General features: G+C 47.0%; 1 protein-coding gene across 1 annotated transcript in view; it reads right to left on the bottom strand.

The window, feature by feature from the left end:
* Positions 1-9985, bottom strand: part of LOC111961688 (breakpoint cluster region protein-like) — a 36221-nt gene extending 26236 nt beyond the window's left edge. The window contains exons 1-6 of the mRNA XM_023984139.1: positions 9886-9985; positions 9368-9553; positions 6397-6504; positions 3714-3774; positions 3388-3440; positions 3041-3181 (exon numbers count right to left, since the gene is read on the bottom strand). Of these exons, the coding sequence (XP_023839907.1) occupies positions 3041-3181; positions 3388-3440; positions 3714-3774; positions 6397-6504; positions 9368-9553; positions 9886-9960 (624 nt within the window). The 5' untranslated portion in view covers positions 9961-9985. The remainder of the gene's footprint in view (positions 1-3040; positions 3182-3387; positions 3441-3713; positions 3775-6396; positions 6505-9367; positions 9554-9885) is intronic.
* Positions 9986-12690: the final 2705 nt, after the last annotated feature.

Here is a 12690-nt window from a genome sequence, read left to right as displayed (position 1 = left end):
ATGAATGCGAGCGGAGAGAGCGAGAGCGGAGAGAGAGAGAGAGAGAGAGAGAGAGAGAGAGAGAGAGAAGAGAGAGAGATAAGAGACGAGAGAAGAGAGAGAGAGAGAGAGAGGAAGACAAAGAGAGGGAGAGAGAGAGAGAGAGAAGAGAGAGAGAGAGGAGGAGAAAGGAGAGAGAGAGAGAGAGAAGAAGAGAGAGAGAGAGGAGAGAAGAGAGGAGAGAGAGAGAGAGAGAGAGAGGAGAGGGAGAGGGAGAGAGAGAGACAGAAAGAGAGACAAAGAAAGAAGAGACTGAGAGAGGAGACAGAGGAGAGACAGAGAAGAAAGAGAGAGAAAGAAGAGAGAGAGAGACACGAGAGAGAGACAGAAAGAGAGAAACATATTGACAAAATGTCAAAAATATAACAATTAGAGAGTGTCATTTCCAAATTTGAAAGCCCTTATTCAAGGTTTCAAAGACCTCTCTGATGAGATGGCTACCGTCCTGTTGGGGGAGGACACATAAGCTGTGGGTCTGGCAGCGCACTACATTGCTGCCTGCATAAGATGAGGGAAGTGTCTGACAGACCAAATCAATCTGCACATGTCTCTACTGTATGCTTATTGTTATTGTATCAATGTATGGTTATAGAGAGAGACAGAGAGAGACAGAGAGAGAGAGAGAGAGAGAGAGAGAGAGACAGAGAGAGAGAGAGAGAGAGAGAGAGACAGAGAGACAGAGAGACAGAGAGAGAGACTTCAGATGCAGCCAGGCTAATTAGCATTTTAATTAGGCATCTTCTGTTCGGCCCCCGACCCTCTACAACCACAATCTGACTGGCCAAGGCCCCTGGGGGCCACTTGTGCTGCGCTCCTCCTGCACACCTCCACTAAACACATGCTGACAGTCTCATATGCTGTTGAAATGGTCCCCTCATTCTATTCTATACCGAGCATCATCAAACCACTACTCATCTAGGGCAGCATCTGTTATCATAACATGCTGACAGTTTCACACCGGAACAAACTGTTAACAATCCCAAACACGGCATCAAAACTCATTAGTCTCCCCACTCCAAGGCCTAGATTCAATCAGATCAAGCGTTAACCGGCGATAGCCGACACCCGCATAGCTGATGTTTTGGTGGTGTCCGAGGTGCTACTGCGTTGGAGCTGTCCAATCGGTGAGCAGCTACTCCTGATCATTGTAACAAAGCCACACCTGTCCCACTCGCATTAGAAGTTCAGAAGAAGAAAGTGTAGGCTATATATAAATAATGCTGCTCACATTCCAGTGTTCCAACTTGTAAACAAGGCTGCATGGGATTTCTCTTAATGCGACTCTGTGCAGCCAATGGCAATGTCCGCTTTAGGTATAATACCAGGAGCCAATTGTGGATTTAACAGCTCTAACGCAGTTCCACCTCTGACACTTCCAAAACAACCACAATGAGGATGTTGGCTAAAGAGGATCTGATTGAAAACAGCTCTAAAACTCTCCCTTCTTAATGAAAGCGCAATCTAGTGCAAAGCCAGCCCAGACCACCCTCTTCACCACCGCTTTGATGTCCTCCCATCAGGTCGGAGATAACGGACACCACAACCCTTCTCCCTGTCACCACAACCCTTCTCCCTGTCACCACAACCCTTCTCCCTGTCATCACAACCCTTCTCCCTGTCACCACAACCCTTCTCCCTGTCATCACAACCCTTCTCCCTGTCATCACAACCCTTCTCCCTGTCACCACAACCCTTCTCCCTGTCATCACAACCCTTCTCCCTGACCACAACCCCACTACTAGCTCTGATTAACCTCTGTTCAACACAGACACTCAAGACAGCGTAAGAGCCGGTCTGAAAGCAGAGCTAACAACAGGATCACTGCTATTTTGACTTAGTCCTCAACAGCTTTCACTATTTGTGGGACCGATGCACTGGAAGTCTTGTCACTTAAGCATTCTCCGGAGTAGCCGATGATTGTGGACTAAAGGCTGAAGTAGCATCGTGTCACCGGGGAACGATAATGACCGGGCGTTCCTGTAAGACTGGAGATATCCAAGTCTTATCCAAGCCAACCCAAGTCGACTGTGTATGCGTCCCAAATGGCAACCTATTCCCTATATAGCGCACTACCCTATGGGCCCTGGTCAAAAGTAGTGCAATATAAAGGGAACAGGGTACCATTTGTCACGCATCCTATATTTGTGTATATGTAACATAGTAGGGTAAAGCACACGCACACCCCAGGAATATTCTCACACACTAGCTAATGCACAATATAATGAGGCCATTGATTTCCATGCACTCGTTTCATGTATCCATTATCAATATTTGATGATCAGTGTGGTCTGGGCAGACAGAGTTGCAAATGGGGATATGGGGGTAGGGGGCGGGTAAGAGGGGTGATGATGGGATGCAGTAATGACACCCCCATGTGCAGAGGGAGGAGCCTCATCATGAATATTTAATATGAACTCTCCCAGTCAGAGAGACGGGGCTCGTTATGGGGCATTACATGTCACGCCAGCTGTCAATAAACTGACATCCATTAATGTGCCACTCCCACCCGGGTCGGCAGTCTCTAGGGGGAAGATGTGGGGTTGGAGGGATGGAGATCCAGCACAGGGAGCAAACAGTAGGGTTCCTAATAGGCATGCGCAGGGGATTCTGTATTATTACCATATTTGGGCATAGATTGCATTTGACACCGTATTAGATCATCCCATACAGCCCTGACAATGACTACCGGGTCGTTGTCAGGGCAGGGCAAGGTCAATCTACCAGTGTTGGGTTACTGATCAATGACGTAATACCATACCCGCAGCATAGACCTAGAATTACATAACGGTCCCACTTCTACCCTATGGCCCAAAGCCAAAAAGCTCTGCTATAGTCTATTGATTAAGAACATCCAACAACACAAAAATACAGCAGAGCTCTGGATCCGTATTCATAAAGCATCTCAGAATTGGAGTGCTGATCAGGTGCCCACTGTCAATGTAATCGTATTTGTTTATTACCGAAAAAGCCCAAACTATCCCAGATCCGCACTGCTCCTCACCTCTCCCTTCTTGACAGTCATGGACTGGCGTCTGGGCGTGGTCTCCTCGTTGATGCTGGACAGGAAGTTCTGGGAGATGCGGAGCGCGTCCTGTAGCAGGGGGTGGTCTGGGTGGCTGGAGGGCGTGTGCTTCAGCAGGTCCTACAGGCACACCCACAGACACACAGTTACCGTGTGTTACAGAGGCAGTCTTGAAACACACCCACAGACACACAGTTACCGTGTGTTACAGAGACAGTCTTTAAACATCCTGAGGTGTGAGGTTCACAGAGTTACCAGTACATACAAAAAGAGCAGGAGAATAAACAAAAAGCAAGCTGTGTGTTTTGGGGCTGCCGTATACTCACATGCAGTACCAGGGTGCTACGAGTAACTCTGTCCACTGGTTTGTACAGGAGAGCTTTGGGAGAGAAAGGAGAGACAGCAGCATGAGCTACAACACAGCCCCTCCAACTAGGTCAGAGCACTATGACATGACACTAGTCAAATAAGTGCTGTTACTAAAAATGAGCCAGTCTATTTTTCTGTGGCAGTGATTTAGTCTGCGTCCCAAATGGTAGCCTATTCCCTATATAGTGCACTACTTTTGACCAGAGTAGTCAGAAGTATAGGACTATATAGGGTGCCATTTCAGACACAAGTTAAATGTTCAGTTATACTGTTGGCTACTTACTCTCCAGAGAGTTCTTGGCTGACTGATCCTTCAAGTCCTTGGTGCTCCTCACCTTGAGGTTCTGTAGGGACACAGAATGAGTGAACAGTGGACAACATTACACAGAGGAAAACCTGATGCTGATCAACATACAACCAATATGGTGCTGGCAAATGATAATGACAGCCTGGCCTCTTGGCCTGATGTAGTGCTTCATGTCTTATAGTCTGTCCCAAATGGCACAGTATTCCCTATATATAGTAGTGCACTACTTCTGATCAGAGCCCTGCGGGCCTTGGTCAAAAGTAGTACACTATAAATGGAATAGGGTGCCATTTGGGATGCAGGAGCCCAGCAGTAATGAGACAGACGGGCCTCAGCCTAACTCCTAATTCAACGTATCCTGCACCCAATAAGCCATCATCAGCATTTTTTCCACAGTCACGTTCAGATGGCAGAGAGACATGCATCATTACATATCCCATTAAAAACACTGAATGATTGATTCTCTGCCTCAAATCCAGTCACCATCTTAAAGGGATACCTCAGGATTTTGGAAATGAGGCCCTTTATCTACTTCCCCAGAGTCAGATGAACTGGTGGATGAAAAAGTTTTTTATTTGTGTGCAGTTTGAAGGAAGTTGGTAACTAGTGCAACCAAGTCTATAGTATCTGCTAGCTAGTCAGTTAAGAACAAATTATTATTTTACAATGATGGCTAGGAACAGCGGGTTAACTGCCTTGTTCCTGGGCAGAAGGACAGATTTTTACCTTGTCAGCTCAGGGATTCAATCTAGCAAACCTTTCGGTTACTGGCCCAACGCTCTAACCACTAGGCTTCCTGCCGCCAACATCCCGAAGTATCCCTTTAATGTTCACCGGTGGCTTTGGCACAAGATTTTACGTACCAGCGGTCGTGACTACATACAGATTTTAATCCAAAATATCTGTCCAAAATAAGCCCTTAAAAAAACTGCTAGTCAAGAGATCGTAGTGAAATTTGATTATTTAACGCATTCACACCTGTAACCTGATAAGCAATGAAGCGTTTCACCACGTGTAAATATTTCCCACCACCTCCCTCTGCATTGGTTCCACATCACTGCAGAACACACAGATCGCAGACACACAGGCAGGCAGGCAGGCAAAACAGTATAATAATAATACAATTCAAGTGTGTGTTCTAATGGCAATCAGAGGCGTCATGCCCATAGGGGGCAGAATGACACAGGCCCCCTCAGATTTGATTTGATTTTAACTGCCGGTGATGGGCAGGACTCACAGGAGGTATATTTGAAAATTGTATCAAGCTATGTAGCATACTGATTCCTTCTTGATTAATATATCAAATTAAAACATTTTGTTGTTTCTATGTAGTACTAGCCACGTAGTTGGCTTTAGCGAGCCAGCTAAATAGGTTCCCAATCTCCCAACTAGCTACCAAGCCATTTCAGGTTAGAGTAACTTATCTAACTATCTTAGCTGACATGCCTACTGGCAAGGTTGCTAGATTTGAGAAAAGTAAGCAATTACTAAATATACTGAATAAGACTCACATTCCTTTCAATCTTTTACACAGGTTTTAGCAGAGCTGCAGAGAAGCATATCTAGGGTCGCAGTTGTACTAAACTCCTAAGGCATAAAAGTTCTTCAAGAATCAATTTGCATCATTCATCAAAATGACAATTGAACAGGTAATGTGGTATGCTTAGATAACCTATGCAGAAAAATATAATAAAAAATAATAAAAAAATTGAATTAGGCATAATGATTATGGCTCTAGACTGCAGGAAAATGCTGTTTCAGGTGTTTGAAAAATGCTAAATTCTCCACCGTCCATCTATCCATCCACACGTACTTCATGCCCCCTCTAAAATAATGGGTTCATGACGCCCCTGAGGGCAATGATTGTGAAATTGTGTGGGTGGTGGCGGTGAAGGGGTTTGTGGGTAAAACAAACAGAATAAAGTTGTTGAGTTTGATACCCCGCTGTCCTCTCTACAGGAGTAGATGTGAAATGTTCTCCCAACGATTTTCCCTGTGTGCTTAATGGCCCACTTTCACAGTCTCCAACCATCCTCTCTGTCTGTCTCTCTACGCAGCGTGGCAGAGTGACCTGGGCCTGGCCCACAAAGCCGCTTCCTAAGAGCTGGAGAAGGAGCTACTTTCCTCTCAGGAGGAGAGAGATTGAAGAGAAACATTTATTTTCAAGCTGTCACTTTGAGGATGTGGGAGGCTGAGTGTGTTCATATACTGTTAGTGGAGGATGTTTCTTCCTTCCCACCCATATCCCATCACCCCATCTCCAAAACAAGAGGTGTACCCCCTAGCCCCCATAGTCAAGATGAAAGGACAAAACCTATCCAGACCAGTAGTCATTACCTCCTTGCTTCCATACCTGCTCCACTCGCTCCCTTCCTCCTTCTCTCACCTCCCTGTCCCCTGTCCTCCCATACCTCCTGTCTCCTCTCCTCCCTCCCTCACCTCCCTGTCCCCTCTCCTCCCATACCTCCCTGTCCCCTCTCCTCCCATACCTCCGTGTCTCCTCTCCTCCCTCCCTCCTTCACCTCCCTGTCCCCACTCCTCCCATACCTCCCCCTCTCCTCTCCTCCCTCCCTCCTTCCCTCACCTCCCATACCTCCCTGTCTTCTCTCCTCCCTCCCTCCCATACCACCCCATCTACCTCCGTGCCAGTTCCCATTACCTCAGAGATTTCAGCAAACTGCGTGTTGGCCTGACAGCACTTCTCAGCCGTCTCCACAGCAACCTCGTAGTTGTCCACAAAGGCCCGGTAAACTCCCAGCTGGCTGGCCTGTCGAACGGACGGGGAGGGTGCGAGAGAGGACAAAATACAAAAGCCACATTAAAACACAGTCACCACTTTCCATAGCCCATATTTACCCAAACAGGCCTTCTGTTTGCATTGCTGTTTTGGGGGAAAGAAGGACATGTTGGCATAATCACAACATGAGAAATGACAGCTACAACCCAACAACAGAGTTCACCATAATGAGTGGAGAAAAAAAACAAAGTATTTGGGACACAGTTCGACAGACGGGCAATGTCATCATCGCCACAGGAAACACCAGCGTTTCCGTGGCGCAGTCCCGGCCTACGGCTGTTGCCATGGTAGCGGCGGAGTGGAGGCCTACGCTGGGGTGAGTAATGAGTGTCCTGGGTAACAGTTGCTGTAAAAACACATTTGAAAATCTCATTCAGCCGTCCTAACTCCTTGAAACTCTGCCTGTCAGTAACACTATCCATCTCCTTAGCGCTCAACTGCTCAATCCATTCTCCCGAATACAAGCCTGACAGCAATGGATGAAGAGGGGGGTAGAGTGTGTAATGATGAGAGAGGGGGCAACTGAGGCAAACGCAAAAATGTTTTACACACACACACGCACGCACCAACACACGTACGAACACACACACACAGCTACACACACAGCACCAAGGTAGCTTAGTGTGCCCCTGAAGAATAGTCTACAAGAACACAGTGCTCAGGACACAATATGCTTCTCTACTTTACCTTAGCACTGGTCCATCTGCACCTGCTCATCAATATCTCCAGGTCATTGTACGTAGATGACAGACAGCAGGCTGCCAGAACCTGTTCCTAAAAACCTTCTCCTCTCTTTACTTTCTAGCATCACCTATGAGCTCATCCCATTCCCATTATCATCCTGGTGTGACCCCTGACCTTTACAGTATTTCCTGTCCCCTGGTGTCACGCTGAGACAATCGATTTTGTCCCACAGTCGAAAGAAACCCACGTTTTTCCAGGAGCTGCTAGAAGTTGAGGCGGTAAGCAATTTTCCCCACCAAGCAATCCTGCTGCGTCTGAGTCCTGCCCCGGGCCAGAATAAATCTGCACCACAGTGGACAGGAATTCAGAGCGTGACAATCCACTATGGGCGGGGAGGAGCCGGAATGGCGGTAATAGCGCTGCAGACATGGAGCAGTTGGAGCCGTTCAACACACACAGTTGCTGGCTGGCTGTATGGTGACGTAAGATGATGAGTGTAACCGCATGGTTGGGATGCTTTTCTTATCTAGCACAGACTGGGAGGAAGATGTCATCAACAGCACAAGAATGGACTCATAACATGCACTGTATGTCGGTGTACATATTGTATACTTTGTGTGTAAAGATGCTACAGTATTACTCTTGAAATTCACCATTCATATGCACCTATCCTAGATAAAGAAAATGGCAGTCTCCATGGTGTATTCATAGACCTAGTATATAAGAAACAGCAGAGAGGACTGTACCATTAGGGGAAAACAGTACAGTGTATTATTTAGCCCCATTTTGGGGCTTTAAAGGAGTGTGAGAATACTTCTCTCTTGACACCCGCTCTCATAACCTGTCATTAACCTTTTTTCAGTTTTTTCCCCCCTTCTTTCTGGTAGTGATGAGCTGTTACTTTTCCTCCGGCTGCCTGTCTGTTACAGAGACTTCACAGACAGGGGGAGACAGCTCTATCAGAGAGACTCAGCCTAAATCTGCTAGCTGCTCCCCTCACCCACTCTCCTCCCTCCTCTCCCCTCACCCACTCTCCTCCCTCCTCTCCTCTCTTCTCATCCTCTCTTGCTCCCCTCCTCCACCCTAAATGGCTGTCATGTAAGGAGAGTTTTCCTGCGGTGTTGGCGTCTTCTTCCCCTAATGTCTGGCGAGAGGAATTGGGGGAAAGATGTATTTTGGTATGAGGGAGATAAAGAGATTGATAGAGAAAGAACTAACAGACTGCTCCTCTACTGTAGCCTACAACCTGTGAATCCATATTGCTCCTCTTTCAACGCTTGTCTGCTGGGATACGCAAAACGCAGCCGTTGATGCCACTGCTTATCACATAGCAGACACAGACAAGAGAGATGGAGGAGAAAAACCAACAATTAATGAATAAATGCGGAAAAGGATTCCGGCGTGTGCCGCCCTGACAGTATAACAGACAAATGAAATAGTCATTGTTCAGGCCTCCGGGGAGAGCGGGCTTTGTGAAGATAATAGGAGGGAAGAGAGAGAGAAAAGTCCCCCATCGCTCAGTGTATGGCACTATTTATAGGCTGCTTCTTAGAGACAGAGAGCACACAGTGTAACATTAGTCTCAGAGCTCCCTGGGTAGAAAAGACAGCATTGTGACACTCTACTTCTTCATGTGCACTGTCCTCGTACACACAGCACTCATGACAGGCTAAACTCAGGCTCTACTTCTGCAGTCACTGCATGAGCATTAGGGGGATAAACAAGTGGTTAATTCAGGGTTAATTGACCCGTTGTGAACATGATGAAATGGGCCCAGTCAGTACAGGTTTGGCTCTGGCCTCCGTGGCAGAAGCTCTCGGGTCAGGAGGAGAGGGACTATTCCATCTGTCCCTAAAATAAGTTGCACCTCATGAGGTTGATCAATGTGATTTGATTTAACATTTCTTCCATTCAGAGTATGGATGCTGCTGTGAGCTATGACACAGAGCCACACAGAACCACAGGCAGACTAATGCATAAGGGTCCTGCCTGTGTTAATGCATAAGGGTCCTGTGTCATTCTGAATGAGGCTCATGATGTCATGTTGCCATGCAGCCAGGTCCAGGGAGGGAGTCCTCTGTCATCCTGAGTCAGGCCCCAGGCTCCCACAGACACAGGGCAGGGGCGCATCCCAGTCTTATGACCTCACCTGTTTCTGGAAGAGGTCCCCCACGCGCTGGTGGTGGCTCCACTGCTGCACCCGGGGAAGCAGGCTGTCGTAGAACTCCTTGTGGACCTCGTAAAGCTCCGGCACTTTGAAGAAGATGGTCTCGATCTGGGGGATGGTCAGCACCGGCTGGGACGTGGTGGCTGCTGCCTTCAGAGGCTTCATAGGCTGAGAGAACAGGTGAGAGAGAGAGAGAGAGAGAGAGAGAGAGAGAGAGAGAGAGAGATGAGACGAAAGAGAGGACGAGAGACGAGAGAGAGAGAGAGAGAGAGAGAGAGAGAGAGGAGAGGAGAGAGAGAAGAAGAGAGAAGAGAGAGAGATGAGAGAGAGAGAGAGAGGAGGAAGAGAGAGAGAGAGAGAGAGAGAGAGAGAGAGAGAGAGAGAGAGAGAGAGAGAGAGAGAGAGAGAGGGAGAGAGAGAGACTTTGTACTGTGTGTGCACGTGTATGTGATACATAGAGCACTCATGGAAAGTCCTGTGTGTGTGTTCCAGCCTCTCACCAGTAGCAGTGCCTCCAGGTGGCTGAGGTAGGTCTCCTCGCTGGCTAGGATCCCAGACAGAACCCACTTCCTCATCTCCAGGCCTTTCTCTAGGTCCAACTCCGTCTGCAACAAACACAGGAAACGACTATGAAAAAATGCACACACAAGTACTGTACAGACAATGCAAACAAAGCCTGACCATTAGTCTGATGACAACAAAGTAGTGGGTAGAAAGAGGAGCTTTACAGTGCCTTCAGAAAGTATTCATACTCCATGACTTATTCCACATTTTGTTGTGTTACAACATGAATTCAAAATGGATTAAAAAAAAACACAAAACCCCTACACACAAAACCCCATAATGACAAAGTGAAAACATGTTTTTGGAAATGTTTGCAAATTTATTGAATTAGAATTCCAAAAATATCTAATTTACAAAAGTTAGAATCACCTTTGGCAGTGATTACAGCTGTGAGCCTTTCTGGGTAAGTTTCTAAGAGCTTTGCACACCTGTATTGTACAATATTTGCCCATTATTCTTTTGAAAATTATTCAAGCTCTGTCATATTGGTTGTTGATCATTGCTAGACAACCATTTTCAGGTCTTACTATAGATTTTCAAGCAGATTTAAGTCAAAACTGTAACTTGGCCACTCAGGAACATTCACTGTCTTCTTGATAAGCAACTCCAGTGTAGATTTGGCATTGTGTTTGAGGTTATTGTCCTGCTGAAAGGTGAATTCGTCTCCCAGTGTCTGGTGGAAAGCAGACTGAACCAGTTTTTCCTCTTGGATTTTGCCTGTGCTTAGCTCCATATAGAGAGTGGTACTCAGTAATGTGTTGTATTGGATTTGCCCCAAACATAACACTTCATATTAAGGACAAAAAGTGAAATGCTATATCACTAGCGACTCCTGTGGCGGGCCGGGTGCAGTGCCCCCTGACCAGGTCACTAGGTGTACGGTGTCTCCGCCGACACATTGGTGCGGTTGGCCTCCGGGTTGGATGTGCGTTGTGTCAAGAAGCAGTGTGGCTTGGCTGGGTTGTGTTTCGGAGGACGCATGGCTCTCGACCTTTGCCTCTCCCGAGTCCGTACGGGAGTTGCAGCGATGAGACAAGACAGCGATGAGACAAGACTACTACCAATTGGATACCATGAAATTGGGGAGAAAAAGGGGTAAAAAAATAAATAAAATAAAAATTCTGTTGATGTCCCCTTGAGCAAGGCAATTAACCCTAATTGCTCCTGTAAATGCAGCTTTGTTTTTAAAGAAGCCATTGTTCTCGCATTCTTCCAGGTCAACCAAACTTCACTAGAGAGTAACAACATTCAACATGCAGCCCGATGGAAATCTTTGGGCCATCTAGCCTAACCAAGGAACCTAAAATAACTCTGGCAGTCAGTATTTCCCATGGGATGTAGGTTGGTCTCTTAAAATGGCCAAGACAGAGGACAGGCATGGCAGGAGGTGTAGCTAACCCTCAGGCTACAGGACAAAGGAGATGAGAGGCAGAGAGCAGAGCAGGCCATGGCTGGGCCAGGTAGGCAGGCCCTCTCCTGGGTCTGGGATATCCAACCCAGACGTCTGGTTCACTAAGCTGAACTAAAGCTATCTGTATCCAGTTATTTCAGAGCACAACCTGGGGCTCCTTGGAAAGAGAGACACTGAGTGGAGGGAGGGAGGGGTAAACACAATGCTCTCTCAGGTATGGGGCCTCTGTCTGTCTGTCTGTCTGTCTGTCTGTCTGTCTGTCTGTCTGTCTGTCTGTCTGTCTGTCTGTCTGTCTGTCTGTCTGTCTGTCTGTCTGTCTNTGTCTGTCTGTCTGTCTGTCTGTCTGTCTGTCTGTCTGTCTGTCTGTCTGTCTGTCTGTCTGTCTGTCTGTCTGTCTGTGTCTGTGTGTGTCTGTGTGTGTGTGTGTGTTTCCCCATGCCAGACGGGCGCACTCCAAGGTGCCCTATATCGTCAGAGTGAGAGAGAGTGAGTGGAAAACTATTTATTTACAAATGCCATAGGAGAAATAATAAGTCCCCACATGTAGAAATGCAGGCTGAAATGAATTACAGAATGTGATCATGTCCTGTGTGTGTGTTTAATGGGGGGTAAATGAGCCTTAAACTCCTGCCTCCATGGCCACTGAACAGGTAGTGGAAGCAGCAGATGTCAGTAAGAGTCTCAGTGGAACTACAGGGGTCCAGACTCACTGATGGAATCCATCACCTAGAGGTCTGTGCTGTGGACTCCATTACCCATATGTCTGTGCTGTGCATTGCTCTGCTTCTTATACAACAAGCCGTTTCTGCTTCCATACTAGAGGAGAGTGTTAGAAGAGAAGAGAATATGAAGCCTTTCTAAGTGACAACAGTATGTACCGTTGGATGTTTGGAACAGCTACATGTCTGACAGATGACTGACCACCGATCTCACCTGAAGAAGATCAACAGATTGAATCTAATATTTTTCTGATGTGCGTTGAATCTTTATCTAACCCTGTAGGCCAGACAGGGCGAAAGCCTGAGGGACACTGCTTGATAACAGAAATGATCAGATAAAAGTGAATGAAAGAGAAAATGAATGTGAAACCTCTCAGAGATATAATGGGCCCAGCCAGCCCACGCTTCCATTGTGGAGGTGAGCTAGCGTGTATCCATTCATTGCTCAGCCCCAGACTCTCCTTCTCAGGGGACCCATCGCATCTCCAGACTATCATCTTTTATTTATCGCCGTAGCAACAACTAATGAGCCCCTCTCAGAATTCAGATGTGTAGAGACAGAGGGAGTCTGGTCCTGGGCCTATAACTCAGCTGATCACTCCAACACTGTA

The sequence above is a fragment of the Salvelinus sp. IW2-2015 genome, linkage group LG4q.1:29 (genome assembly GCF_002910315.2).
Source record: "Salvelinus sp. IW2-2015 linkage group LG4q.1:29, ASM291031v2, whole genome shotgun sequence".
Classification (NCBI taxonomy): Eukaryota; Metazoa; Chordata; class Actinopteri; order Salmoniformes; family Salmonidae; genus Salvelinus; species Salvelinus sp. IW2-2015.
The sequence above is the reverse complement of the archived record's forward strand: the minus strand, read 5'-3'. Positions and strand labels throughout refer to the sequence as shown.